Source organism: Prunus dulcis, chromosome 5, assembly GCF_902201215.1.
Source record: "Prunus dulcis chromosome 5, ALMONDv2, whole genome shotgun sequence".
In the NCBI taxonomy this organism is placed as follows: domain Eukaryota; kingdom Viridiplantae; phylum Streptophyta; class Magnoliopsida; order Rosales; family Rosaceae; genus Prunus; species Prunus dulcis.
The window spans coordinates 17,974,456-18,000,139 of NC_047654.1; the positions used below are offsets into that span (position 1 = coordinate 17,974,456).

Sequence of the window (25,684 nt, forward strand, 5' to 3'; positions counted from 1 at the left end):
GGTTCAAAATCCCAAGCACCTAGTCCCCCAAAACTCGCACCCAATCGCTTTTACTAAAAAAAAAAAAACATATGTGAATTAGGGTGGTCAATTGGAATACGTTTTACTGTGTTTTATTTTATTTTATTTTACCATTCATGATTTCATCTCATTGCTAAAAGCTACGTAGAGGTAAATGTACCATTAAACTTCTACTAAATGCAGAGTTTCATGCCTTTTTAAAATCTATTTATTGGAGAACGTCTCATATACACTTAACAAAATTGTACCCAACTCATTAACACGATTTATGTATGAAAAATTGTGGGTTCATATGCAACTTATTAGATAATATTGATAAAAGGATGGACCCGTTAGTTACCCACTAAAATAACAGATTGTTTCATGTGAACACGTTATGTATAATACCTAATATTTTTTACTTTTAATTATAAATTATATTAAAAAATTTATTTAGTAGTTTAGTGAATTTCATTTTTTTTTATTACGGGTGAAATGGGTGTTAACATTTGTTCGATGGGTCGTGTCAAACTAATATTTGTTTTGTTGTCTCAATGGATGAAATGACTCATTTTGGATGACATATTAATTTTGCAAGTAGTGTTTATGTTTATACTTTCTCACCCGTTAACTTAATGGGCTGTTTTATGTCAACCCGTTAATAAAATGAATCGGATCATATATACGATGGGTTTGTTTAGTTTGGAATTAAATCCTTTAAGAAAATACTCTATTGAAAAAGAAAAATAAAAGAATCCAGGATTGACTATAACACAAATTTTTAAATATAAAAGCATCGCAATTGAATAATTAAATAGATAGAAGAGAGTATAAAAAAAGAAAAAGATAGAAGAGAGTATAAAAAAAGAAAAAGATAGAAGAGGAGTATTTGGTTAATAGAAAGGACGCAGTGGTCATTTCGAAAGACCGACCCCTCGGCGGGGTTATATAAAAGCACATTGTGAAACGCGTTGCTGCTTTGGGTTGGGTTTGGGTTTTTAACACACAGGCACAGCATAAATATATAGAATATTCAAGTGAGAGAGAGCGAGAGAGAGAGAGAGAGAGAGAGAGAGAGTTAGTATCGAGTGGGCAGGGAGCCCCTTTTCTTTTTCCATTTTCATCCTTCTCTCTCGCCTCTGAAGCACCAAAAGCAACCACTGCTGTGGTCTTGTACGACGTTCATCGGTATTCCGCTTTTACGGTAAACACCCCAACCGAGTCCTTTTAGGGTTTCCTACTGCCCTTTTTTTCGTTGATATTTTCTTTTTCGTTCTCACTTTTCTCTTTCTTTGCAAATTTGTGGTATGGATCTGCACTTCTTTCGCCATAAATTGGTGTTGGCTCCAGTCTCTGGCGCAAAGATCTGTTTTCATTTTTCGTTTTTGTTTTGTTTTTTGTTTTTCCGTAAGGCCTTGTCGTCGCTCTCTTTTTATTTGGGTTTGTTTTGTTAGATCGTTAGATCTCGTGCATTTTGGCAATGCTGGGAAGCATAGGTGTCTGTTTGGCCTCATAATACGTTGATTTTTTAGGGTTTATAGTGAGTATTTCGATTTCTTCTTTCTATTCTTTTTTCTTTCTTTCTGGGTTTGCTATTGAACTTTCAGTTTTGGTGTTAGAGTTTGTGGGTTTGTATCAAAGTAGCCATTTTCTGTTCTGTTTTTATTTTCATATTTTGTTGTATTCATTTCAGAAACATAATTTTACATGAAATTCCTACTACATTATGGATTTTCGAAATGATCACTCCACTTGTTGTGAAGTAAATAGCAAACACCCACCCATTTGTTTGTAGTGGTGTAGAAGAGAACCAAGTGGATATACACACTCTAGTCATTTCGGAATTCCAAGACCCTTTCAAAAACGGTCCATCAGGAAAAATATATTCCTTACTTTTCAGTCCGATTGAAGATTTTTATTTCAATTTTTTGAAGAAAAACTCAAATAAAAGAGCATATATGGATATAGTTTTTGTTTGTTTCCTATTATTTCTGGCTAATAAGTATATTTTGGTTTAGATATGTAACTTCCAGCCTTTTGAAAGCCCTTGTATATACGTCTGTAAATGATTTTATGGAAAACCCTAACCTGCTTTGCGGCTCTACTTTATGCATTAATTTCTTTTAGAGTATTTATTCTTTTGCTCTCTGTCATTATATTGTTTTGGGTTTGTAGCTTATTCTTTGCTAGTGTTGCTTTTGATGCATTCTTGCTTTCTCTTTGTGTAGAAATCATTATGGTGAGGAAGAGGAGAACTGAACTTCCTAGTGGAGGTGAAAGCTCTGAGTCGCATGAACCCTCTGGGGGTAGTGGTCGTGGTTCTCAGCGGGCTGCTGAAAGGACTCCACCACAACAACAGGGTGGAGGAAGCTACCAAGGTGGAAGGGGATTGGGCCCCCAGGGAGGACGTGGAGGCTATGAGGGAGGACGTGGAGGCAGCTATGGTGGGGGTCGTGGAGGCCGTGGAGTGCCACAACAGCAGCAGTATGGTGGGCCCCAAGAATATCAAGGCAGGGGAAGGGGAGGGCCGACTCAGCAAGGAGGTCGTGGAGGATATGGAGGTGGTCGTGGCAGTGGTGGTCGCGGAGGACCACCTTCTCCGGGTGGCCCAGCCAGACCACAATTCCCCGAGCTGCACCAAGCAACCCCAGTTCCTTATCAAGCTGGGGTCACCCCTCAGCCTGCGTATGAGGCGAGTTCGTCGTCATCGTCCCAGCCACCCGAGCCTTCAGAAGTGGTGGTGCAGTTTGAGGACCTTTCCATCGAGCAAGAGACTGCACCTTCACAGGCTATTCAACCTGCGGCGCCAGCGCCCTCAAGTAAGTCAGTCAGGTTCCCTCTTCGCCCTGGTAAGGGTAGCACCGGCATAAGGTGTACAGTCAAGGCAAACCATTTCTTTGCTGAACTGCCAGACAAAGATCTCCACCAATATGATGTGAGCTCTTTCGTCCTATGTGTCTGTCTTCTTATATTGTACTTGTTTGACAGTTGATAATATATTCTTTTTCTTACACATATTAGGTTACTATTACTCCAGAGGTCACATCGAGGGGTGTAAACCGTGCTGTGATGGAGCAGCTAGTGAAACTGTATAGGGAATCCCATCTTGGAAAGCGTCTTCCAGCTTATGATGGACGAAAGAGCCTGTATACTGCTGGACCACTTCCTTTTCTTTCAAAGGAGTTCAAAATCATTCTCATTGATGAAGACGATGGACCAGGTGGACAGAGGTACTGCTGCTCATAATTTTAGTTGCATATTTATTATGCGTGCACTCTTCTTTACCATTTATTTTATCTTGGTTTTCTTCTTGATGCAGGAGAGAGAGGGAGTTCAGAGTGGTCATCAAGTTTGCTGCACGCGCTGACCTGCACCATTTAGGTCTCTTTTTGCAAGGGAGGCAAGCTGATGCACCTCAGGAGGCGCTTCAGGTTCTGGACATTGTTCTACGTGAATTACCTACTTCTAGGTAAGCGATGTTTCTTCTATTTGTGTTCATGACACGATGACACATTCTTGTTTGATTTGTTTGAGAGCTAATTTGTCCTGTTCGGTTTTAGGTACTGTCCTGTGGGCCGTTCATTTTATGCCCCTGATTTGGGCAGAAGACAGTCACTTGGAGAGGGTTTGGAAAGTTGGCGCGGTTTCTATCAGAGTATTCGTCCAACTCAGATGGGGCTGTCTCTGAATATTGGTACCTAGTTTTATGCTATCTTTACATGTATTATTATTTATGCACTACTTTCATGAATTTTTTTGTAATAGTGATGTGTTTCTCTGCATAATTATTCCACACTCCTTGCTCTGACGTGTACTATTTTGCTCACAAATTATCTGTTCTCCAGATATGTCATCTACTGCCTTTATTGAGCCATTACCAGTTATTGAATTTGTAACTCAGCTACTGAATCGGGATGTTACACATAGGCCACTTTCCGATTCTGATCGTGTAAAGGTTAGGTTTTGCTCATTGTCTTCGTCTTGGTAATTTGATTGTTTCTCTTCTGAGTGTTTGCTCCAAAGTATGATAATGATTGTGTTGGTATGTTTAATTGGTTCCATTTTTCGTTGTCTTTTTGTTTGTTAAATTAACTTTCATGTGTGTCAAACTTTTTGGCTGGGGTTTCTCATGTAGTTTTGTAAGAGGTTTATGTTCTTAAAACTATATTGTTTTTAAAATCTTATTCTGTTGAAGGTGCATGTATCATGATGAATGTACAATTTAATTTCCCATTAATTTTATATATTATATGTCATCAACATTACATTTTACTTGTGTAAACAGATAAAAAAGGCTCTTCGTGGAGTCAAGGTTGAAGTAACACACCGAGGAAATATGCGCAGAAAATACCGTATATCTGGTTTAACGTCGCAGGCAACTAGAGAATTGACGTGAGTATTAGTATCTTTGGCTATCATATGCTTGTATATTTCTTAATGTCATGTTGTTTTTGAGGTCACATTGAGATGCATGTATCTTAGGCTATACCACATAGATGTATGCATCCTATTCGCAGAAAATGCGTATTATATTTCTTAATGACGAGAGTGTATCTTAGGCTATCATATGCTTGTATTGTTCTCAATGTCGTTGTTTTTAAGATCACATTGAGCTGCATGAAACTTTTTTCCCTGACATAGTGTTTTTGTCTTGTCAGTTTTCCCGTTGATGAAAGAGGAACTATGAAATCTGTTGTCGAGTACTTCTATGAAACCTATGGTTTTGTCATTCAACATACACAATGGCCTTGCCTTCAAGTTGGAAATCAGCAGCGGCCGAACTATTTACCCATGGAGGTGAGTCGTTGCTATAATTACTAGCCTGTAATACTCTGGGGATATGCATGCTAATAGATAGTCATTGCTTTCAGGTTTGTAAAATTGTTGAAGGGCAGAGGTACTCTAAGAGATTGAATGAGAGGCAGATTACTGCTTTGCTTAAGGTGACCTGTCAGCGCCCTCACGACAGAGAACAAGATATCATGCGGGTGCGTTATCTTTTGCTTCTTCTATTTTCTTTCCTCCTCCCCTCTTTCCCTGTCTCCTTCTTTCCCTCTATATCTCGACATACAAGAATTAATTTTAAGTAAATTTAGGTTTTAGCCACACAAAAACTTTCACTTTTGGAAAAAGCCAAAGCTTTTTCAAAAAAGACAGAAAAACCTCTCAACTTTCAAATCAAAGACATGCAAATATAAAGGATTCCTTAGGAAATCCAAAAATAAATAAGGGCAATTTTGTCCATTTTGGCTTCTTTTAAAAATTCTCTCTCCTTTGGCTTTTTCCAAAGTCTCCCTTAATTTTATTGCTATCGAGTTTCTTTTGAGCTTGGCTTATTCTGGTGTTGCATATGTCACAAGTAATACTTTAGGCTTACTCTTTCAAGAAGTTGTGATTTATAAGCCCTATACTTATTGCTTTGGTATTTGATAATTTCCCGGAATTCACCTACAAAATGTTGATTTGATGCTCTCACCTTGTGATCCTTAACTTTGTATCTTGTGTCATAATTTAAGTGCTGGTGTTACTTGATATTTTATTGGCATGTTATGCTCTATCTCGAAATTCTGTTGATGGTGATATTTTAAGTTCTCACGTTTATGTCTATGCAAATATCACAGACTGTCCGTCATAATGCTTACCATGAAGATCCTTATGCAAAGGAATTTGGAATCAAAATTAGTGAGAATCTGGCTCAGGTTGAAGCTCGCATTCTTCCTCCACCCTGGGTAAGATCTGTTATTGTTTTTTTGTCCAAAAATGTATTGTGGATGGTACATCTGTATTGACCTTTGTCTTGCAGCTTAAATATCATGATACTGGAAGGGAAAAGGATTGCTTGCCCCAAGTTGGACAATGGAACATGATGAATAAGGTAATATTCTGCATCAATGTTATATTATTGTATGCAGTATACGTTTCACCTGTAGTGCTGATGGCACCCCTCTAGACCATTGATTACATTGGCTTAATTGTGTGGTCAATGCCTTGTGGTTGTGACCTATTTTTCGACCAAAGAACAAAGAGGCCTGTTTACTTATCTATACATCGAGTTTTTTAATTCCTTTAATTCCCATGTCTTGTTGAATTATTACAGATCATTTCCTATTGTTGCAGAAAATGGTTAATGGGGGAAAAGTAAACAATTGGATTTGCATTAATTTCTCAAGGACTGTCCAAGACAGTGTGGCCCGTGGATTCTGTTCTGAACTTGCCCAAATGTGTTACATTTCTGGCATGGTACGATGCTTTTCTGCTGGCTTTAATTATACTTTACAGCTTCTATATTTGTAAATTCCTGATTGCTGAAATGTTGCTTGTATTTAGGCTTTTAATCCAGAACCAGTTCTTCCACCATTCAGTGCTCGACCTGATCAGGTGGAGAAGGTCTTGAAAACTCGGTACCATGATGCGATGACTAAGCTTCGGGTCCAGGGCAAGGAGCTTGACTTGCTTGTTGTTATTTTGCCAGATAATAATGGTTCTCTTTATGGTATGTGTTTGAAATCAATTGACTCCATTCCCTCATTATTTTTCCTCAGAATAATCTGTAGACTTTTATTGGCCTAAAGTTTTTGACTCATGTATGTTATGATATCTGATCCAGGTGACTTGAAACGAATCTGTGAGACAGATCTTGGCCTGGTATCCCAGTGCTGTTTGACGAAACATGTATTTAGAATGAGTAAACAATATTTGGCAAATGTTGCATTGAAGATAAATGTAAAGGTTGGGGGAAGGAACACAGTGCTTGTTGATGCACTGTCAAGACGTATTCCCTTAGTCAGCGACCGGCCTACTATAATTTTTGGTGCTGATGTTACCCATCCTCATCCAGGGGAGGATTCAAGCCCATCAATTGCAGCTGTATGTTATCAAACATATCTACGAGCTTGTAGATATATTTGTTTTGAATTCATTTAGAGTTGGGCCTTAATTGTTCAAATGTATTTCTTTATAACACAGGTTGTGGCTTCTCAAGACTGGCCTGAGATTACTAAGTATGCTGGTTTGGTTTGTGCTCAAGCCCATCGCCAGGAGCTCATCCAAGATCTTTTTAAAACCTGGCAGGATCCTGCGAGGGGGACAGTATCTGGTGGAATGATAAAGTCAATCTTTCTCTTTCTCTCTCTCTGTAAACTTTTGTTATTTTTTTACTATGGATTCTTAGGAATTGAAGAACTGAATTAATTTTTTTTTTTATTAATGCAGGGAACTGCTTATTTCATTTCGTAGAGCAACAGGGCAGAAGCCACAGCGCATCATATTTTACAGGCATTTTTAAAACTCCTTCTGCCATTGTTTGCATCTTATGTACTTCTCCTATGTCTAATGATGGTATGTATACACCTTTGTTTTTTCAGGGATGGTGTCAGTGAGGGGCAGTTCTACCAAGTTCTACTATATGAACTTGATGCAATTCGTAAGGTAAAGCTAATATTGTTGAGATTAATCTTTGATTATCTATTATCGTGTATTAATCTGTCTTTCCTCTTGTCAATTTTTTTTTTCTTCAGGCTTGTGCTTCATTGGAGCCAAACTATCAGCCTCCTGTGACTTTTGTTGTGGTTCAGAAACGTCATCATACAAGATTGTTTGCCAACAACCATCATGACCGCAATACAGTTGACAGGAGTGGGAATATCTTACCTGGTAATTAATCGTTTTAAATATGAAATGTTTTAACCATGTAGCTCAGTTTTCATGCTTGTGTTATGGAACTCTCACCCTATTGTTTCTTCAGGTACGGTTGTGGACTCCAAAATCTGTCATCCAACAGAGTTTGACTTCTACCTGTGCAGTCATGCAGGAATTCAGGTAACGTGTCTTCCTTGTGTTTCTCTTGAGTGTGTGTGTGTGTGTGTGTTTTTTTTAAGGAGAATGTTTGTAAATGTGTTGCCAATGTGTTATGACAGGGTACAAGCCGTCCAGCTCATTACCATGTGTTGTGGGATGAAAACAAGTTTACAGCTGATGCACTGCAGTCACTGACAAATAATCTTTGCTATACGTAAGCTTGCAGATTTTTCCCCATGCCATATGCCCTAAACAACCATTTTAATTATTGGCAAGTAGTTTTGTATTTTTTATGCCTTAAATCTAGTACTGAATAGTTGACCTTTTGAACTCCTGCAGATATGCAAGATGCACTCGTTCGGTTTCCATTGGTAAGCTCTCACTGCTGATTCACACAATTGTATACACGTTTGAGCCAATATGCATCCACTGCTTTTATTTATTTTGTTGTTCATGTTTATGTGAATACTGTGCTGATTAGTCTTTAATTGGCAGTTCCTCCCGCGTACTATGCCCATCTTGCTGCGTTTCGAGCTCGGTTCTACATGGAACCAGAGACATCAGACAGTGGATCGATGACAAGTGGTGCTCCTGGACGTGGGGGCATGGGTGCACGTAGCACACGGGCACCAGGTGCAAATGCTGCTGTGAGGCCTTTGCCAGCCCTCAAGGAAAATGTCAAAAGGGTTATGTTCTACTGTTAGAGGGGCCTTCCTTGGTAGAAGTTAAGTTGGCAATGTCCCATAAGAATGTAGTAGATGCACACATTGTAAATGTCGTTTTGGAATTTGCAGAGGGTGTTATAGGCTTGGTGCTCTCTTTAGGTGTCGTGGTCAAGAATCTGAAATTTCCCATTGCAACTGGTTTTTGGGATGCTTAGTTTAGTTATATGTTTCATGAGATGGAATTGGACAACTAGTGGCTTTCAGTTATATTGAAAGGGAGGAAAAACAATTGGTAGACTTAAAATTGAATCTGGTGTAGGAAGTAACCTTTGGAAATGAATGCGTTGCTCTGCTCTTGTTTTTTCAGATGATTAAACATTTGATTGAAGTGGATTCTTGTTCTTGGTGTCATGATTCGAGCATTTAAAATTAGAGATTAGCATTGCAAAGATGACATTCCAAAGAAAAATTCTAAAGGGAAAAACAATTGACTCTAAAAACATCATCCTGCACTTGTACGTGAAATATAAGAACATCGGTGAACATAGAGGAAAGAAGTAGGATAATAGATACTTTTATTTTCTTCTTAAAAAAGGAATGGCTCAATCAAATGATATTAGGTTGATGTGGTGTTGCTCGCTCGTTCGCTCGCATAGATTAGACAATTTGAGACAACGCGTATGTAACCTTGGAGATTGAAACAACAAACAAGTAAAGAATCAAAATACACACGTTAGGGAAAAGCCCAACAACGAATTACTTGAGATTCTTTCCCTCCACTTTAAAGATTAGATACAGGCAGAGACACACAAAAAGGCCAAAATCCGATTTGCTAGCTTCTAACCAATCTTAAAAATTCCTTTCTTTCCTACAAATGACATTAAAGAATAAAGTCTGGGTGTTCTTTCTTTCTCCTCCCGTGGCAACTTCGAGCCAGCCAGCCAGCCATGCATATAATATATATACATTAAGTTCCCTATAACTTCATAACATCAAACCAACTTGAATATTGGTTGTATATCTATCTTTGTTTTAGTTTACTGAATATTCGTCTCTCTTTTCTTTTTTCGTAATACTGTTACTGCCTTGCCTTAAGCCTTGTTGATTTCATAAATGGCTTCTACCCCGGCCTTGAAGCGATCGGATACGATTGCAGAAACCATGCCAGATGCACTGAGACAGAGCCGCTACCACATGAAGAAATGTTTTGCCAGGTTCTTTATTTTAATTTGATCGAGAATGTATAATATGTATTATACATAATATTACATATGTGTGTGTGTGTGTGTTAGCGAAATTTGATGCTGATCTTCTTGTTCAATTTATGTATATGGGAACAAAAAGGTTTGTTGCAATGGGGAAAAGGTTAATGAAGATGCAGCATGTAATGGAGGAGTTGGAAAAATCAATAGAAGACAAGCATGAAAGAAGCAAGGTCTTGGAGGGATTACTTGGTTACGTCATCAGCTCCACTCAGGTATACATATTATCATACAATGATGCATATATAGGCTATATATAGCAATCCGGGCATGCAATTTTGAATTTGAATTAATTACAATAAACATGAACTGGCGCAGGAGGCGGCTGTTGTTCCACCGTATGTTGCTTTTGCGGTAAGACCGAATCCTGGTTTCTGGGAATTTGTTAAGGTGAATGCTGATGATCTAGCAGTGGATGGCATCACTGCTTCCGAATACTTGAAGTTCAAAGAAATGATATTCGACGAGAACTGGTACGTATAGTATTTGTATTTGTATTTGTATTTGTATTTGTATGCGCAATATATTTTGCAAGCTGCAGCTATACCTATATTGAGTTAAGCTTACTTGCATGCATTGCTTTGCACTGCACTCCACAGGGCCAATGATGAAAATGCTCTGGAAATAGATTTTGGAGGCATTGACTTCGCCACTCCTCGCATGAAGCTTCCTTCTTCAATCGGGAATGGTCTCAACTTTATCTTAAAGTTAATCTCCTCAAGGCTGGCTACTGCCAACTCATCCGATTATGCCAAACCCTTGCTTGACTACTTGTTACAACTTCATTATCGTGGAGAGGTACTTGATCTCATTACATTGTTTCATGTTAATTATTTTTAATATTAATTACTCCATCTTCAATTTGTGGCCTGTATTTTCTTCTCATATTATAATTATCTATGTATACATGCCAGAATCTTATGACCAACGAAACTCTGAATACGGTTGCAAAACTTCAAACAGCCTTGATCCAAGCAGAAGTAGTTGTGTCTACACTCCCAAAAGACACACCATTTCCGAATTTTGAGCACAGGTCTCTCTCGCTCTTACCTTAATTATTTAATAAATTTTAGGATTTAGGACTCACTTGTACGTATATATATATATATATATATATGTATTAATAGTTTTGTTGATGATCAGGTTAAAGGAGTTGGGTTTTGAGAAAGGATGGGGGGATACAGCAGAAAGAGTTGGAGAGACAATGAAGATGCTCTCAGAAGTACTCCAAGCACCAGACTCAGCCAAGTTGGAGTGTTTCTTTAGCAGACTTCCTAACACATTCAACATCGTCATCTTCTCTCCTCACGGCTACTTCGGTCAGTCTGACGTTCTTGGATTGCCCGACACTGGCGGCCAGGTGGTTTATATTCTTGATCAAGTCAGAGCCTTAGAGGAAGAGTTGCTCCTCAGAATAAAGCAGCAAGGCCTTGCTGTCAAGCCACAGATTCTTGTGGTGAGCTACCGTACTGTTATAAACAAACAACTGATGATCCTTGTTGTCTTGCAACTTGCAATTCTAATTCATTTTTACTTGTACCTACATGATCATATACTTACGTACGCTGTACACAGGTGACACGACTCATACCAGATGCTCGAGGAACAAAATGCAACCAGGAGTTGGAAGCTATCATCAACACTAAGCACTCCCACATCCTTAGGGTCCCATTCAGGACACACAGAGGCATTCTCCGCCAATGGCTTTCTCGTTTTGATATCTACCCTTATCTTGAGACATTTGCACAGGTATCATTTCTTCTGTCCTATAAATACATACATTAAACATACATACATGTATAATTTATTTTTGGACCAACTTGTACAACTTAATTAAATTTTTTTTTTTTTTCCTTTTTGTTCTCATTGTTAATTAGGATGCAACTGCAAAGATCTTAGAACGCATGGAATGCAAACCAGACCTCATAATTGGGAACTACAGTGATGGAAACTTGGTGGCTTCTTTGACGGCTGGCAAACTTGGAATAACTCAGGTATCTAAGTTCAACCACCTCTCCCTCCTTCAATAATTGTTTCAAAAACAGATTAATTTTACTTTGAATCAGAAATTAACATGTTCTGAACATCTGTCCTGCAGGGAACAATCGCTCATGCTCTAGAAAAGACCAAGTACGAAGATTCAGATGCCAAATGGAAGGAGTTTGATCCAAAGTACCACTTCTCTTGTCAGTTCACAGCTGACATAATCTCTATGAATTCAGCTGATTTTGTCATAACGAGCACCTTTCAAGAAATAGCCGGAGGGTTAGTAGCACTAGTCTTTCTTGCCAAATGCTCTACTTCCATGATGCCATTCATAATCATAATCAGTGTGTTTATTTCTTCATGTATGCAGCAAGGACCGGCCTGGACAGTATGAAAGCCATACAGCATTTACAATGCCAGGACTTTATCGAGTAGTTTCAGGCATTGATGTATTTGATCCAAAGTTCAACATTGCGGCCCCTGGGGCTGACCAATCTGTCTACTTTCCCTGCTCCGAGAAACAGAGACGCTTTACCAAATTTCATCCTGCCATTGAAGAACTGCTCTACAATAAGGCTGAAAACGATGAGCACATGTAATTAAACTCTCTCCCTCTCTCTCTCACTCACTGTCTACAAGTGAGAAAATTTACTGAAGAGTCTGTCAACACACACACACACACACACACAGTTGTTTTACTACACCACCACATTACTCTTTTCAATTGCCTAACAACAAACTCTTACAAAATTATAAATTAAAAAAAATGCTTGGAACAGAGGATATTTGGCAGACAAGAAGAAACCCATCATCTTCTCAATGGCAAGACTGGATACAGTGAAGAACCTCTCAGGACTAGTTGAATGGTTCGGGAAGAACAAGAGGCTGAGGAGTTTGGTCAATCTTGTTATAGTAGGAGGATTCTTTGACCCATCCAAATCCAAAGACAGAGAAGAAATTGCAGAAATTAAGAAGGTACATGCCTTGGTACAAGAATACAAACTGACTGGTCAGTTCAGATGGATAGCAGCTCAGACTGATCGATATCGCAACGGAGAGCTGTACCGCTGCATTGCAGATACAAGGGGAGCATTTGTGCAGCCAGCACTGTACGAAGCTTTTGGTTTAACAGTGATTGAGGCCATGAACTGTGGCTTACCCACATTTGCAACCAACCAAGGAGGCCCTGCAGAAATTATTGTTGATGGAGTATCAGGCTTCCACATCGATCCAAACAATGGTGATGAATCCAGCAACAAAATTGCTGACTTTTTTGAGAAATGCAAGACGGATGGGGAATATTGGAACAAGATGTCAGCAGCCGGTTTGCAGCGTATATACGAATGGTAATTAGTTACTTAGAATAATGCATAAAGTTTTATGAATGAATGTTATATAATTTTTGTTTTTGGTTGCAGCTATACATGGAAGATATATGCAAACAAAGTGTTGAACATGGGATCCACTTATGGATTCTGGAGGCAGTTGAGAAAGGAGCAAAAGCTTGCCAATCAAACATACATTCATATGTTTTACAGTCTCCTCTTTAGGAATTTGGTAAGTCCACTACTCTAACTCTGCTTGGATTTGGACTTTGCAGTATTCTATATTTATGCATACATACATAATACATTATACATATACTTACTATGAGTAATAGTATGAGGCAGTAAAAAGTTGTGTGTGCTTCGTACTGCAGGCAAGGAATGTAGGTGTCCCAAGTGATGGTTTCGAACAACCGACGGCCAAGGCAATAACTGCAGCTGGCCAACCAACCCCAGTTGCACCACCAACCTCACCAATCCCTCAGCTGATCACTCCAACACCAAGGTTTCATAATTATTTAGATTAGTAGCTTATAATATTGTGTTATGCTACTTTGATTTCCTGTTTAATAATATGACATTGAGAATTTTGGTTAGTTTTGAAGTGAGAATAGATATTTTAATGGCAGGGAGAGGGATGAAGGTTTGGAGGAGAAGCAGAAACAGCAGCAGCTGGGCGAACCTCGAAGCCCCACGGCTCGCTGCATCTTGAATTGCTGTTGCGTGATCATTGGTTTTCTCATCCTTGTTTACTACAAGATCAGGAATATGTACAACTACAACTAATGGACCTTGTTTTGTTGTGTGTATTGATGTAAGATCATCATCAACTCACAAACAAAACAAGGAATGAATGGTCATGTAAATTCTCCAATTTCCAATAAATTCAATAAACATATCATTAATTGTCACACTGTATCAATCAATCAATCAATCAATCAATCAATCAAGGGAAAGAAAGACATAATCACAGCTCACCGTATCAGGCAGTCTGGCAGTGGCAGCCATGAATCATTTTAAGGCAAACTCTACTGGATCCAGCCAGCAGAGCACCAAAAAGACCTAAAGCCGTAATATAAGAATCATATAAATCCAACATCTTATGAAATAAAATAAAAAACTAAAAACTAGAAACTAAACTGAATCCTCGTTTGTTTGTTTGTTTGTGTTTTGATTTTTTAACAAGTTAGAAAGTTATGTAGTTATAAATATATTAATGAATTGAATTTGATAAATTTGCACATATTTAGTGCAAACCCTCGGTGGACCACTTTGGTTTTGAATTACTTTTTGGACGTAAAAATGAAGTAACGACGACCATGCCATTGTCAATACTGCACATGCATTTGCCCACTTGCTCTTCAAATACAAGCCATTCCATTTGTACAAAGTACTTAGAATAAAGAAACATAACATTTTAATATGAAAGGTATCCCACAGTTTATCAATCAATCAACTAGGAATTTGGCTAGCCATAATTTTCTCAAGAAAGTAAATGGTTGAGTGTTTTGTTGTATTCCAAACGTCAAATAATACAGTATATATATACAGGTATAGTCTTCTATCACTCTTACTATTTAGGCTTTGAAGCCGTGATCCAATATTAGTGGGATTTGACCTATACTAATTTAGGCAAGTAAAGTTTTACAAATATTTACAAAGATATTTCTTAATACTCCCTCTCAAGTTGAAGAGTAAATGGTTGAATGTTTTGTTGTGTTCCAAACGTCAAATAGTACAATACATACATACATGTATAGCCTTCTATCAATCCTATTATTAAGGCTTTGAATGGATAATCCAATATTAGTGGGATTTGATATACACTAATTTGGAAAAGTAAAGATATTATAAATATTTACGAAGATATTTGTTAATACATTTGGACAAATTATCTTTGTAGATATGGGATGATTTGTTAGAGGAAAAAAAAAGAAGGAAATTTGATTGGGAATAAAGCTTGAATTTATGAGACGGTATTATTATTAATTTTCGTCTGGCGACTCTTATAAAAGTTTAATTGATGTATGTGATTAATTAGTTAATGGTCCCTTTGGTATCGTAATAATGTAGGAAATGAATGAGAGCCACCCACGACTCCACGAGATAAAGACAATAAGCTTGTGGATGGAATATAATTGGGAATCTTTGAATTATAATAATACACTCGACTGGAGTATATTTGGCAAATACAATACAATGATTGATTCATATTCAGATCAAAATCAAAATCAAATACGCAAATTCCCCAAACCTAGACTTTTGCCTTCCTCATCCTCATCGTCATCAAAATCAAATACACTCGACTGTAGTTCTTGTAGCTGAATTTCATTGACACAAAAGAAAACAGCTTGAAAAGTCCTCTCCCTCCGTCGAAATATCTTTGTAAATTGTCAACATCTTCTCTCCTCTTCTGAATCGTATTAATATAATATAATAGAGGTAGCCTAGGTAAGGGTTAAATAAAAGGGCCCATACTAATACTACTACTACTAAAAAGTAAATTTACGTGCTTCTTTTAAAAAATTTCTCTTTTCTTCAGATTTTTCCAAAGTCTTACAAAAATGCCAAACACGAAGGCGCGGTCTTTGATCTATCTATTAGACTTTCAGGCAGCCATCTGTTGACTTCGCCAAAACTCTCAAATCAATTCAGGAAAATTCTTCCTCTAGAAACTTTTACAACTCCAAATTCTTTTTCTTTCTTTTTTAATGTTGAATAAAGCTTTTTGATTGGTGTCTGTGAAAGATTTTACATTTAGTTAGTGGACAGAACAGAAGAGGACATGACATGTATTAATTCCTAGAGACTTGTTAGATAGGGGGGGAGGCCCCCTGCTGCCTTCTTTTTGTCTGTCCGCTATGTGCAATGATTAAGTGGTTATGTTTATATTTCAATTCAAGTTAAAATATTATAATTATATATGGGATTTCTATTATCTGTATTTATCGATTATGCATTCACTCACATTTCATTAAATTTAGATTATTATAATAATTTAACCCTTTAGAATATGACACATCATCAATTTTATTTTATTTTTCTCTAAACAGATGTTAACTATTTCTGTTAGTTTGGAATTTTTTTTGCTTCCGCATTGGCGTCTGGTCCACTTAGAGCGTTTCGTTCATCTTCTTCTTTCTTCCTGCTTGATTGATGACCTCTCCCTATATGGGTGGAAAACCGTGGTTGTATTAATCTTCAAACCCAACCAAGTAAAAAATAGATTTTTTCTTTTTTTTCATCATGCATAAACTCACAAATAAAACTTAAAGTCTGTTTAGAAAAGGAAAAAAATGCTTGATGATGTGTCACGTTTTAAAGGTTCAGATTATTATAATGATATAAATTTTATGAAATATTGGTAAATGCACTCCCCGAGTTAGTAGTTACCTTACCTAGTACCCTCCCTCTACGGTTGCTCGCTTCGTTTTTCCATTTATATATTTTTTTTTAAAAAAAAGGAGGGTCGGGGGTATTTTATATGTAGATTGTTTTTTATTATATTTTATGAGAGAGGTTTTTAGGTTTAAAAAAATGAAGTAATATTATAGCGCAAGGCAGGCAGCCCGGCAGAGAAGGCGAGCGATTCAAGCCAGGCAACGAGTAGTTGACTTAAACACATAAAGGATGCATAATTAGCAAAAACAAGGAGGGAGGAAGGCTAGCCAATCCAGATTCCAGATTCCAGTTCATAAATCATAATCCTAGACGAGACATCGACCACAAGTAAGTAAGAATGAATAAGTCACCGGTAGGCGGCGAAGGAGGAGGAGGAGGAGTCTTCCATGACCCTGAAGTTGACGGCAACGGCAAGGCCAATACTATTATCAATAATATAACTAGTAGTATTGATCAGAATATGAAACCAATAATATCCAGCGGCGGGATTGGGAGTGGGAGTGGATTGGTGACGAAGAAGAAGATGAATATTGTACGGATGACACTGCTGTTTGTGGGGATGACTGTGGCTTGCTTTATTTTCTACAATTCTGTCTTTCCTTCAAGATTTCTCCCCATATCCTTATATGACTACACCGGAACCACATATTCTCAGGCAAGTCAACTTCTTTATCAAATTCCAATATTCAAACTCCTCTGGATCATGTCCTGATTCCAATTCTTTTTTATTTTTCTTTTGGGGGAGTCATAATCCCAATCCGAACGCCGGCATGCTCTGCTCTGCTCTACTTTTACTTTTACTTTTACTTTTACTTTTACTTCTTGTGTTGTGTGATGAAGATTCATAATATTATTATTATACACAGATGAGCATGACAAATTGACAATCAAATACTAGTCGCACACTGGAGGATTCTTTTTCCGGTCAAAGCTGCTGTAATTTCATTCCAAACTAAACCAGCCTTTGTAAATTCTAATATCTTCATTGGATCTTCCATGCCATCCCACCTTTCTTATTCAATCAATGCTTGCTTCATTTGGATTCTTTACTTTTCTGTTTTCTCTTCTTAGTGTATATGATTATATCGTTGTTTGTTTCCTCTGTCTTTTTTTGTGTGTGTGTGTGGATGCTAGCTCTTTCAATTCAACTTCAACCAATGAATTTCACTCAAAAAGACATAATGCTTTTCCACATGTATGCCCGGCTGTCCACTGCGGCGGCCTTTACTCCCCTTGGGCATGGGGCCTACCCAGCCTGGGCCCATCTTATCTTATGCAATTCCTTCCACTACCAACACTACAAGGTGGTTGGTTGGTTAAATGATTAAATCCAATCCTTTTCCACTGCGGGTTTGATCTTGACTCGATGATGCAAATTGCAATTGCAGGGCAACGAACATCTGTTGGATGCGGTTCTGAAAAATGCATCGATGAAGGACAGAACCATTCTGGTAACTACATTAAACGATGCTTGGGCTGAACCCAATTCCATATTTGATCTGTTTCTGGAGAGCTTTCACATCGGAAGCAACACCAAATGGCTGCTCAACCATCTGGTAGTGATCTGCTTGGACCAGAAAGCATATGCTCGTTGCTTAGCCTTACACCCTCACTGTTACGAGCTCTACACTCAAGGTGCCAACTTCACCAGCGAGGCATCTTTTATGTCTTCCGACTACTTGCAAATGATGTGGAGACGGATCCAATTTATGTCCAAACTTCTCGAGAGAGGCTACAACTTTGTCTTTACGGTGAGAACCTTTTTTTTGTTCTAACATCCTTTGAGGAATGGTAGCTATGTCCCCATTTTGTGTTTTTCTGATTCAAATTGAATTTTGTCCTTAATTTTGCAATCATCCAATGCACAGGACACTGATATAATGTGGCTCCGGAATCCCTTCCCACGATTCTATCCGGATGCGGATTTTCAAATCGCATGTGATTTCTTCAAGGGTGATTCTTACAGCATAAGGAATTTGCCCAACGGAGGATTCACCTATGTCAAGTCCAATAAGCGCACAATTTGGTTCTATAAGTTTTGGTACTTCTCCAGAAAGGCGTATCCAAAGATGCATGACCAGGACGTACTAAACAAGATCAAATCCGATCGCTTGATTTCCGATTATGGATTGAAAATGAGGTTCTTGGACACCCGATACTTCGGTGGCTTCTGTCAGCCCAGTAAGGATTTTAACAAAGTTTGTACGATGCATGCGAATTGCTGTGTTGGTCTCGATAACAAAGTCAACGATCTTAGAATTTTGCTTCAAGTTTGGAGAAAGTTCATGTCATTGCCTCCCAACGACACCACCACGGCACAGACTTCATGGACCGTTCCACGAAATTGCAGGTATTCCTAATTAATTTTTGTTTTAATATATTTTTGAGACTTTTACATTTGAGTCAGTCCTCATGTAGTGGGTGGGCCCCACAATCTCATGGGCCCCACGCCATGTGACGAAATTGAAAGCAAAATAATTCATTTTTTAAGCATTTTCTTCTAGAACCATGCGGTTTGTTTTTCCTTTCTTTTTATTTACTTTTTGGCAGTTTGTTCTAGAATCTAGAACTAGACGGTTTGATCCCTTTTACTGTTTGGCTTTTTATTTGATTTCCAAGTACTTCCTTCCAACGCCTTGGAAAGCACTCGTGACAAGAGAAGGGAATATTGACAAAATTCTTACGACGTGTCGTGTAGGGCTTTGTAACATATAATTTACAGGTAAGTCTTGTGTACAAATAAATATATATATATATAACTGAATTGCCTCGAATACATCTAACTTGTATACAAGAAAGAATCATGTGATGTCTCCGAAAACACTTTTACAATGTTTCATTATTTATAACGTTCCAACTAAAACAATAATTTCATATTCTTTGGTAACCAAATGGATCAACTTACGTTTTGTAATTCATATTGTCATATTTCAGGTAGAAGAAAAGGATTGTCATATGCCATATTGCCACCTTGCTCATCAATCAATAACGTCATTTTACCACTTTTTTGTTTGTATGTTTATTTTATTTTGTTTCGCGGAAAACAATGAAAACAAACGAATATATAAGGATTTATTCCAGTTGTTTTAGACAATATTAGTTTTTATTTATTTAAGGAAGACAATATTAGTATTTTAAATCACAATATGAGCATGCATGAAGACAGATATCCACACCACACGCACATGAACAAAAGGAAATATAATCCTATGTCCGAAATGATTCGCTTCTTTTTTAGCTATGGATATAGAAAAATACTAAGCATACCACATTTATATATCAAATTTGTATATCATTTCTCTATCTTATTAATGTACATATAGATCTAAAATTAATTGAAAAGAAATTAGGTTCAGGTCCATCCATCCATCCGGGCATTTTTCCCTAAATTAAACTAAAAGAATTAGTCCATCCAGTGGTTGGGTTGGCCTATTCCACTGGGTTGTATTTATTTGGGCCTTAAATAAATGTGACATGCACGTGGTAGAACCCTTGACTTGAAGGGATTTGGGATTTAGGGATTTGGGCATCAAACCAGCCAAGAAACTTGAGAGAGAAAGAGGAAAAGGAAAATTGGAAACAGGGAGTGAGTGAGGGAGGATAGTGACTCATAAATAACTCAGAAGAAGAAGAGGGCAAATCAAAGATTACAAAGGAAGGGATGTCAGATCCGTTCGAGAGAGTGAAAGCAGGCAGGCTGACCTTCAAAGATGGAAGTGTGGCCACTCGCAGCAAAGCCATCGACAAGAAGAAGAACAAGAAGAAGAAGAAGAAGCAGCAGCAGCTTAATCCTAACGACGATGGCCCTAACCCTACTGGGCCCACCGACCTTGATGTAGTGCCTGAGGACGCAGGCGCAGAAGCAGCAGCCGGAGGACCTGAGACTTACACCATTGACGCGGCGAAGCGCATGAAGTACGATCAACTCTTTCCCGTCGAGGCCAAGAAGTTCGGTTACGATCCCAAATCTGTCGCACACAAGTCCATCGAGGACGCTCTTGACGACCGTGTCAAGAAGAAAGCCGACCGCTACTGTAAATAGATATCAATTTCACACATATCGGCTTCCTATTCTTCTTCTTCTTCCCCAATTCCCAGGTCCGTCCCCATCTTCTTCTTTTACTCGTTCAATAGTATTTCCTCTTTATATTTATAATTATTTATTATTAGGGTAGGGATGTGCTTTCAGTATTTCTTAATGTTTTATTGAAATTATGCTTCATTGTGTGTTATACTTGTTTGAAATTTGTTTCTTTTTGTTGTCATTTATTCTAAGCTGCTACTGGTTTCTTTGAATTTGAATTGAATGATCAATGCTTCTTTTGTTTGGAACGCTGTCCCCTTTGTATACCACCGCTTATTGTTTATTACCATAACAAATGATCCACATTTCCTTATGAAGATTCTATAGCCCTCCTTCTCACCTCTGTAAGTTGGTCACTTCTTCAAATAACCATTTTTCTCTTTAATGTTCCTGAATTGTTACATGTTTCTTATCTTTTGTTGTACCAATAGAATAATCATGATATATTTGCTCATGTGCTCAGCCGCCTATCTTCTGCTTAGAGGTCTCACCAACTGACCCTTAATTTCTTATGAGGGCTATTATCACTATCAATCATGCACCTCATCCTGCTTTACACCCATTCCCATTACAACTTTTTTCTAATTTGTACAAGTTCGTAGAAATTTGCAGCATCTAGTTAGTATCAGCCGAACCTAGTTAAAAGTTAAAACTTGTTTTGGTAGGGTTGTTGAAAAGTTCTTAATGTTACCTGACATGTTCCTACATCAATATAATGTTGCCTCTTGTTCCTTATTGTTTTTGTTGCAAGTTACTAAATTGTCTCATACCCTCCTCTTTGTTGCCTTCAACAAGTATGTGCTCATGCATGAGTACAGTAAGCTGCTCATTTGTCTCCTAACATGGTTTTGATTTAATTGATGGCAGGAACGGCATGGTGGAGTTGCTGAGTTTGCAGGAATTCTTATTTAGAGACTGCCATTGCATAATTGACTAAACGTACTCAATTCTGTACTTTTAATTCAGAGATTGCTCCATGCTTACTGTACCCTTGAATATGTTCTATTAGCGGGCGTCGCTGCATCGTGTGGTTGCTCTGAATCTTCTTGTTTGTTTTTACCATACCTTGTCATATTAGTTAGGCATGAATGGATCCATTTATAATTTTGTACTCGCACGGCCACTTAGTCTAACAAGCTGTTAAATTTTGGCTCTTGATCTAGTCTACGCATGAATGCGAAGTCTGCAGCCATTAGTTTAGTTGGTTGATGATCGAAAGCATATGAATTCTGAATTCAGAATCGATCGTTCTCCATAGAGATTTGTTTTCGTTTTTTCTTATTGTTTATAAAATGAAAATCGCTGTAGAGACTAGAGAGTAGGCATTGCATGCACCTACTCCTCTTAATATTACTATATTCAACTTTTAAAAATACAATTGACAAAGGAGCCAAAGAAAAATATCGCAAATGATGCAAGTCCTGGCATGAAAACAGTTGGACATTAGCATCGAGCTGGCACATCGTGGGTACCTGGACAGAATTTTGTGTGTGTCAGTTATGAGATATTGTCACACTTTACTGTTGGCATTACAGTATTTGAATATGCCAGTTCCCTTCAAGATTTAGAGAACATTATTACATAAAAAAGAACACAAATGGTATACAATACAAGCAAGCACCAGGAGCATTGAATTTTTCTTCTGCCTAGATAATTCAGGTCCTGGTCTCGTTTCGTTTGGCATCTGCTTGTCTTTTCCTATAATAGGCTGATGTAGATTGCGGAGATTGAGAGAGAAGGCTGCAAGCTGAATATTGCAATTTGCTAGCCTAGAAAAGAAAATAGAGGGAAATTCAAGGAACAGCTCCACCTTGCATTGCAATTTGCAGCAAGTCAACGGAAGCACAAACAAGATGCACTGGTTTGGATAAGTGATGATGATGAATATGTAGTTTCCGCCTCAAGGGATTTGAGAGTGATCAAGTTGTCAACTTGCTTTGCGAGATTGTATCTCGATATGTGTGCCACTTTTTATATCTCTGGAACCCAGGAAGAACAGGTCTAAGTCGAGGAGCACCTGTGCACTCCAAACAGCAGCATCCTCTTAAATCCTTCACACAGTTCATACAGCATCTGAAACAGAAACGTGCTTATGTAAGTAAGCATTCAGTCTTCAACTAGTAGTAGTAGACAGACAGACTCCAACACCCAAGCCCAAACGGCTTCTCTGGACAGAAATTGGCTTTCCAAATGTTGGGAGAAAGAATAGCTGGCAAAAGGAACTTACAGATAGAGCAGGTTGCAGTCAAGATTTGCACAGTTTCTATGTCTTAACTCACAGACTTGTAAACTGCATATATAGCATTGAGCAAATGTATTGTTCTCGGAAACTTCATGCCTGTTTGGTTTAGTTATGGCTTCAGGCTTGTAGGCAGGCGGTGGGAGAGAGAGACGAGAGTCAAATACAAACAAATTCCCAACCCATTGGACAGGACCTTCGTTCTCCAGATAATGAGAAACACCTCCCCTTAAGGTGTATAAGTTTTGAAAGCCCTGTTGTCTGCCACATGAAATTAAATTAGACCTATAAATGGCCAAAATAAGAAAAATTAAAAAGAGCTACTTCCAACATTGCAACATTATCTTTCCCTCACAAATTTTTTCATTAATCATGCAGTGCAGTTGAATGGGTGACTCTTTAACAAAGCAAATCTGTGGTGAGTGCTTGTATCGGAAAAGTACCAGATGGGAAAAGTAGCAACCATGACTAGACCAATACGCAGGCCTTCAAATTGATCACACTAATACAAAGATTGAATGATATTCACTAGCTGTTGTAGTGCAGGTGATATTCACTGGCAGTAAGAAATGAAAACACACACACACACACACAACTTTTTCAATTGTGCATCGGAAACAAGTACAATTTAACCTGGTTGGTCCACGTAAAGGAAAACAGGTGGTAGAAAAATTGTTGTGTTACCTTAAAATTGTAGAATATACATCACAACGGATACCTCCAGTGCAATACATCAATATATCCGTTTTTTCTTTATCAACATTTTCTAACGGATCTGCAGCAATGACCTGAAACAGAGACAGAAAGTAGTATGTTCACATCCATCACCAGAAATTGAAGTTTCGTGTGTCTTTCATAACATAATAATGCCTAAATGTTCATATTCCTGTGGACTGATAAATAAATATAAAAAAGTTGAAGCTGCAACATTCATGTTGACATATTTATGTACAGCAGAGGAAGTAAGAAAATGACAAGATGGCTACAAATTTTATACCTGTAATTCTGCCTGATCTTAGAATCCCCATAACAAGGAAAAGACCTTCATCAAATGATGGGAGAAAGACATACTAAGACTAAGATGGAGGCGCATCGGAACTTTATGTCAAACCATTTACACCTTTTGGCTGTCAATTCAGCCAGCAATAAGTCCTTGATCTTTCTCTATTAGTTATGCTTCTACACAGTTTTTTGGCTAAAACAACACTACTCCAACCATCACAATTTGGCTACAAACAGAATGTCTCCGCATGTAGCATGTTATTGAACTAAAAGTCACATAGCAAAAGTTACAGTTCCAAATACACCAATTGGTAATATAGTGTATAAGGCCAAACCTCTGGTTGGAATAACCCAAAAGAAGTGCTCCTAAAGCAGTCCACATCGGGTCGTCGAGCCCCATTAAAATGACCAATATCCCACTCATAACCTGATAACAAACAGCGACAAAATCTTCAAACTTCCTATGGCTGAAATTATGAATATGATTGCTGTGAATTATATAGAGGCTACGGAAATAACAGGAATTGCACGCACAGTTAAACATACATCAGAAACATGATCAAGGGCAACATGTCAAACAACATAAGAAGTGCTATATAAACTACCAATGTTAAACAAAGTTAGCTATCAAGAACCATTCAAATGTACAGTTAAGCAGAAATGTATACGATTCACAGCATTGTTCCATCCATCATGAATACAAAATTGAAAAGAATTTCCAGATTAAAGAATATGAGGAAAAATCATTTAAATGAAAAGGCTGGGAAGTAAATACCGTTTCTCACATCCAATAAAATTTGGTTCGTTTTAAGATCCTTATTTGATGCTTCACTAGTTGTATTGACTGCTTCCAATCTTTTCCGCCATTCGGATGGCGTAAGAGGTGTTGCTCGCATTGAAGGGTCCAGCAAAGGAAGATGCGAAATACCTCCTTCTAACTGGACGTGGGGGGTGAAAAGAAAATAGATGTAGACATTAGCTCACTCACATAAATTGCAATTAATTCAAAAGTCAAGCAGGAAAAAAAGAAAAAGTTTAAAAGCGAACGGAAAGGATTTAAAAGCACAAGGTGTAGAAGAAAAATAAGAAGAAGAAGAGAAAGCGATTGGAGCTTGCCTGAACCAGTGAAGGCTTATAGCGCAACTTGAGTTTTGGAAAGGCATGCCCATTCAGTGCTGCAGAAATCTGTACAAGAATGTCGGAAAATCTCTCATCCCCTCTTAACCATTCAACATATGCAAGCGCATCTCTTAACGGTCCACTGTACTGCACATAAGAATTCATACAAACGATACGATTGACTACAAAAGGAAACCAAAGCAATATCATTATAGTTTATTTATACCAAGACCAAAATACATACCTGTGCATTTATCCCTTGTTGATTCACATAAATACGCCCACGTATGTCACGACCCTCTAAGAAAGAGAGATGCTTGGCCACCTCTGCCTCTGCGTCTTTGATGAACACAAAATGGTAAAAATTGACGACCACCCACTCCTTGTCCTCTCTGCTTTCGTAGGTGCATTGTTGCTGTTGTACTTGTAAAGCAACTCCCACACTACGTCCACCTTTCCATTTGCTTCTTTCTAAAAGCCAAACGCATTCTCTTCGTCTTTGTCTTTGTCTTTGAATTTGGCTTTGCTGGTTATGCTCCTTATGGATTAACAAGGCAAAGCAAGTTGAGGTTGAGGAGCAGACTGGCAATTCAAAAGGATCTTTCTTTCTTCTGCCCCCTAAAACAATTTGAGTCATTGTAGAGCTCGCTGCACCGGAGATAACCGCCGGCGCAGGAAAACACCCTCTCATCCTCTCTCTCTCTCTCTCTAATAGCCTCTTATCTGTTAAGAGGAGCTACCTTCAGTTTCAGCAATCCGTCAGTCTGAAATTACCGACTGTGACGAGAGTAAGCATTCCATTA

At 38.1% G+C, this 25,684-nt stretch overlaps 5 protein-coding genes across 6 annotated transcripts; 4 read left to right on the forward strand and 1 right to left on the reverse strand.

The window, feature by feature from the left end:
* Window positions 1–999: 999 nt before the first annotated feature.
* On the forward strand, window positions 1,000–8,855 carry LOC117627131 (protein argonaute 1-like). Its single transcript, XM_034359060.1, has 22 exons — window positions 1,000–1,204; window positions 2,229–2,935; window positions 3,022–3,230; window positions 3,320–3,469; window positions 3,561–3,694; window positions 3,846–3,955; window positions 4,286–4,392; window positions 4,659–4,797; window positions 4,872–4,988; window positions 5,622–5,729; window positions 5,804–5,875; window positions 6,118–6,240; window positions 6,328–6,493; window positions 6,608–6,867; window positions 6,967–7,109; window positions 7,213–7,275; window positions 7,365–7,428; window positions 7,518–7,653; window positions 7,745–7,818; window positions 7,917–8,011; window positions 8,137–8,168; window positions 8,293–8,855. Exons 2-22 carry the CDS (start codon window positions 2,237–2,239, stop codon window positions 8,499–8,501), a joined length of 3,210 nt encoding a protein of 1,069 aa, XP_034214951.1. The 5' UTR covers window positions 1,000–1,204; window positions 2,229–2,236; the 3' UTR covers window positions 8,502–8,855.
* Window positions 8,856–9,443: 588 nt separating this feature from the next.
* Window positions 9,444–13,946, forward strand: LOC117628670 (sucrose synthase 6-like). Its single transcript, XM_034361165.1, has 15 exons — window positions 9,444–9,474; window positions 9,559–9,676; window positions 9,807–9,939; window positions 10,043–10,197; window positions 10,324–10,522; window positions 10,639–10,757; window positions 10,868–11,180; window positions 11,300–11,473; window positions 11,602–11,718; window positions 11,823–11,989; window positions 12,081–12,305; window positions 12,490–13,056; window positions 13,129–13,267; window positions 13,410–13,540; window positions 13,665–13,946. The coding sequence occupies exons 2-15, from the start codon at window positions 9,576–9,578 to the stop codon at window positions 13,819–13,821; spliced, it is 2,697 nt and encodes an 898-aa protein (XP_034217056.1). The 5' UTR covers window positions 9,444–9,474; window positions 9,559–9,575; the 3' UTR covers window positions 13,822–13,946.
* A 2,559-nt stretch (window positions 13,947–16,505) lies between these two features.
* LOC117627321 (uncharacterized protein At4g15970-like) lies at window positions 16,506–19,576 on the forward strand. Of its 2 annotated transcripts, none has more exons than XM_034359348.1 (5): window positions 16,506–17,092; window positions 17,826–18,188; window positions 18,306–18,787; window positions 19,057–19,159; window positions 19,372–19,576. In XM_034359348.1, the coding sequence occupies exons 1-4, from the start codon at window positions 16,775–16,777 to the stop codon at window positions 19,088–19,090; spliced, it is 1,197 nt and encodes a 398-aa protein (XP_034215239.1). In that variant the 5' UTR covers window positions 16,506–16,774; the 3' UTR covers window positions 19,091–19,159; window positions 19,372–19,576. The 2 variants fall into 2 exon arrangements, with proteins under 2 accessions (XP_034215239.1, XP_034215240.1); XM_034359349.1 differs by lacking the exon at window positions 16,506–17,092 and adding an exon at window positions 17,339–17,741.
* Window positions 19,577–19,706: 130 nt separating this feature from the next.
* LOC117627322 lies at window positions 19,707–21,676 on the forward strand. The gene is made up of 2 exons (XM_034359350.1): window positions 19,707–20,535; window positions 21,389–21,676. Exon 1 carries the CDS (start codon window positions 20,099–20,101, stop codon window positions 20,477–20,479), a length of 381 nt encoding a protein of 126 aa, XP_034215241.1. The 5' UTR covers window positions 19,707–20,098; the 3' UTR covers window positions 20,480–20,535; window positions 21,389–21,676.
* Window positions 21,677–21,943: 267 nt separating this feature from the next.
* Window positions 21,944–25,613, reverse strand: LOC117627320 (rhodanese-like domain-containing protein 8, chloroplastic). Its single transcript, XM_034359347.1, has 7 exons — window positions 25,126–25,613; window positions 24,879–25,028; window positions 24,538–24,700; window positions 24,098–24,189; window positions 23,445–23,548; window positions 22,749–23,021; window positions 21,944–22,594 (listed from the first exon to the last, which is right to left on the reverse strand). Exons 1-7 carry the CDS (start codon window positions 25,570–25,572, stop codon window positions 22,441–22,443), a joined length of 1,383 nt encoding a protein of 460 aa, XP_034215238.1. The 5' UTR covers window positions 25,573–25,613; the 3' UTR covers window positions 21,944–22,440.
* Window positions 25,614–25,684: the final 71 nt, after the last annotated feature.

Bases quoted from the DNA above. Each gene is read 5' to 3' on its own strand.
- LOC117627320 (XM_034359347.1), bottom strand. From the start codon at position 25,572: ATGAGAGGGTGTTTTCCTGCGCCGGCGGTTATCTCCGGTGCAGCGAGC. The intron at 25,029-25,125 runs GTATGTATTTTG...TCTTATGTGCAG, and splicing joins AACAAGGGATAAATGCACAG to TACAGTGGACCGTTAAGAGA. The intron at 22,595-22,748 runs GTAAGTTCCTTT...TTTCTGTTTCAG, and splicing joins GACTGCAACCTGCTCTATCT to ATGCTGTATGAACTGTGTGA.
- LOC117627322 (XM_034359350.1), top strand. From the start codon at position 20,099: ATGTCAGATCCGTTCGAGAGAGTGAAAGCAGGCAGGCTGACCTTCAAA.
- LOC117628670 (XM_034361165.1), top strand. From the start codon at position 9,576: ATGGCTTCTACCCCGGCCTTGAAGCGATCGGATACGATTGCAGAAACC. The intron at 10,198-10,323 runs GTACGTATAGTA...TGCACTCCACAG, and splicing joins ATGATATTCGACGAGAACTG to GGCCAATGATGAAAATGCTC. The intron at 12,306-12,489 runs GTAATTAAACTC...TGCTTGGAACAG, and splicing joins GCTGAAAACGATGAGCACAT to AGGATATTTGGCAGACAAGA.
- LOC117627131 (XM_034359060.1), top strand. From the start codon at position 2,237: ATGGTGAGGAAGAGGAGAACTGAACTTCCTAGTGGAGGTGAAAGCTCT. The intron at 3,231-3,319 runs GTACTGCTGCTC...TTCTTGATGCAG, and splicing joins GATGGACCAGGTGGACAGAG to GAGAGAGAGGGAGTTCAGAG. The intron at 7,429-7,517 runs GTAAAGCTAATA...TTTTTTCTTCAG, and splicing joins AACTTGATGCAATTCGTAAG to GCTTGTGCTTCATTGGAGCC.
- LOC117627321 (XM_034359348.1), top strand. From the start codon at position 16,775: ATGAATAAGTCACCGGTAGGCGGCGAAGGAGGAGGAGGAGGAGTCTTC. The intron at 18,189-18,305 runs GTGAGAACCTTT...TCCAATGCACAG, and splicing joins GCTACAACTTTGTCTTTACG to GACACTGATATAATGTGGCT. The intron at 18,788-19,056 runs GTATTCCTAATT...TTGATTTCCAAG, and splicing joins ACCGTTCCACGAAATTGCAG to TACTTCCTTCCAACGCCTTG.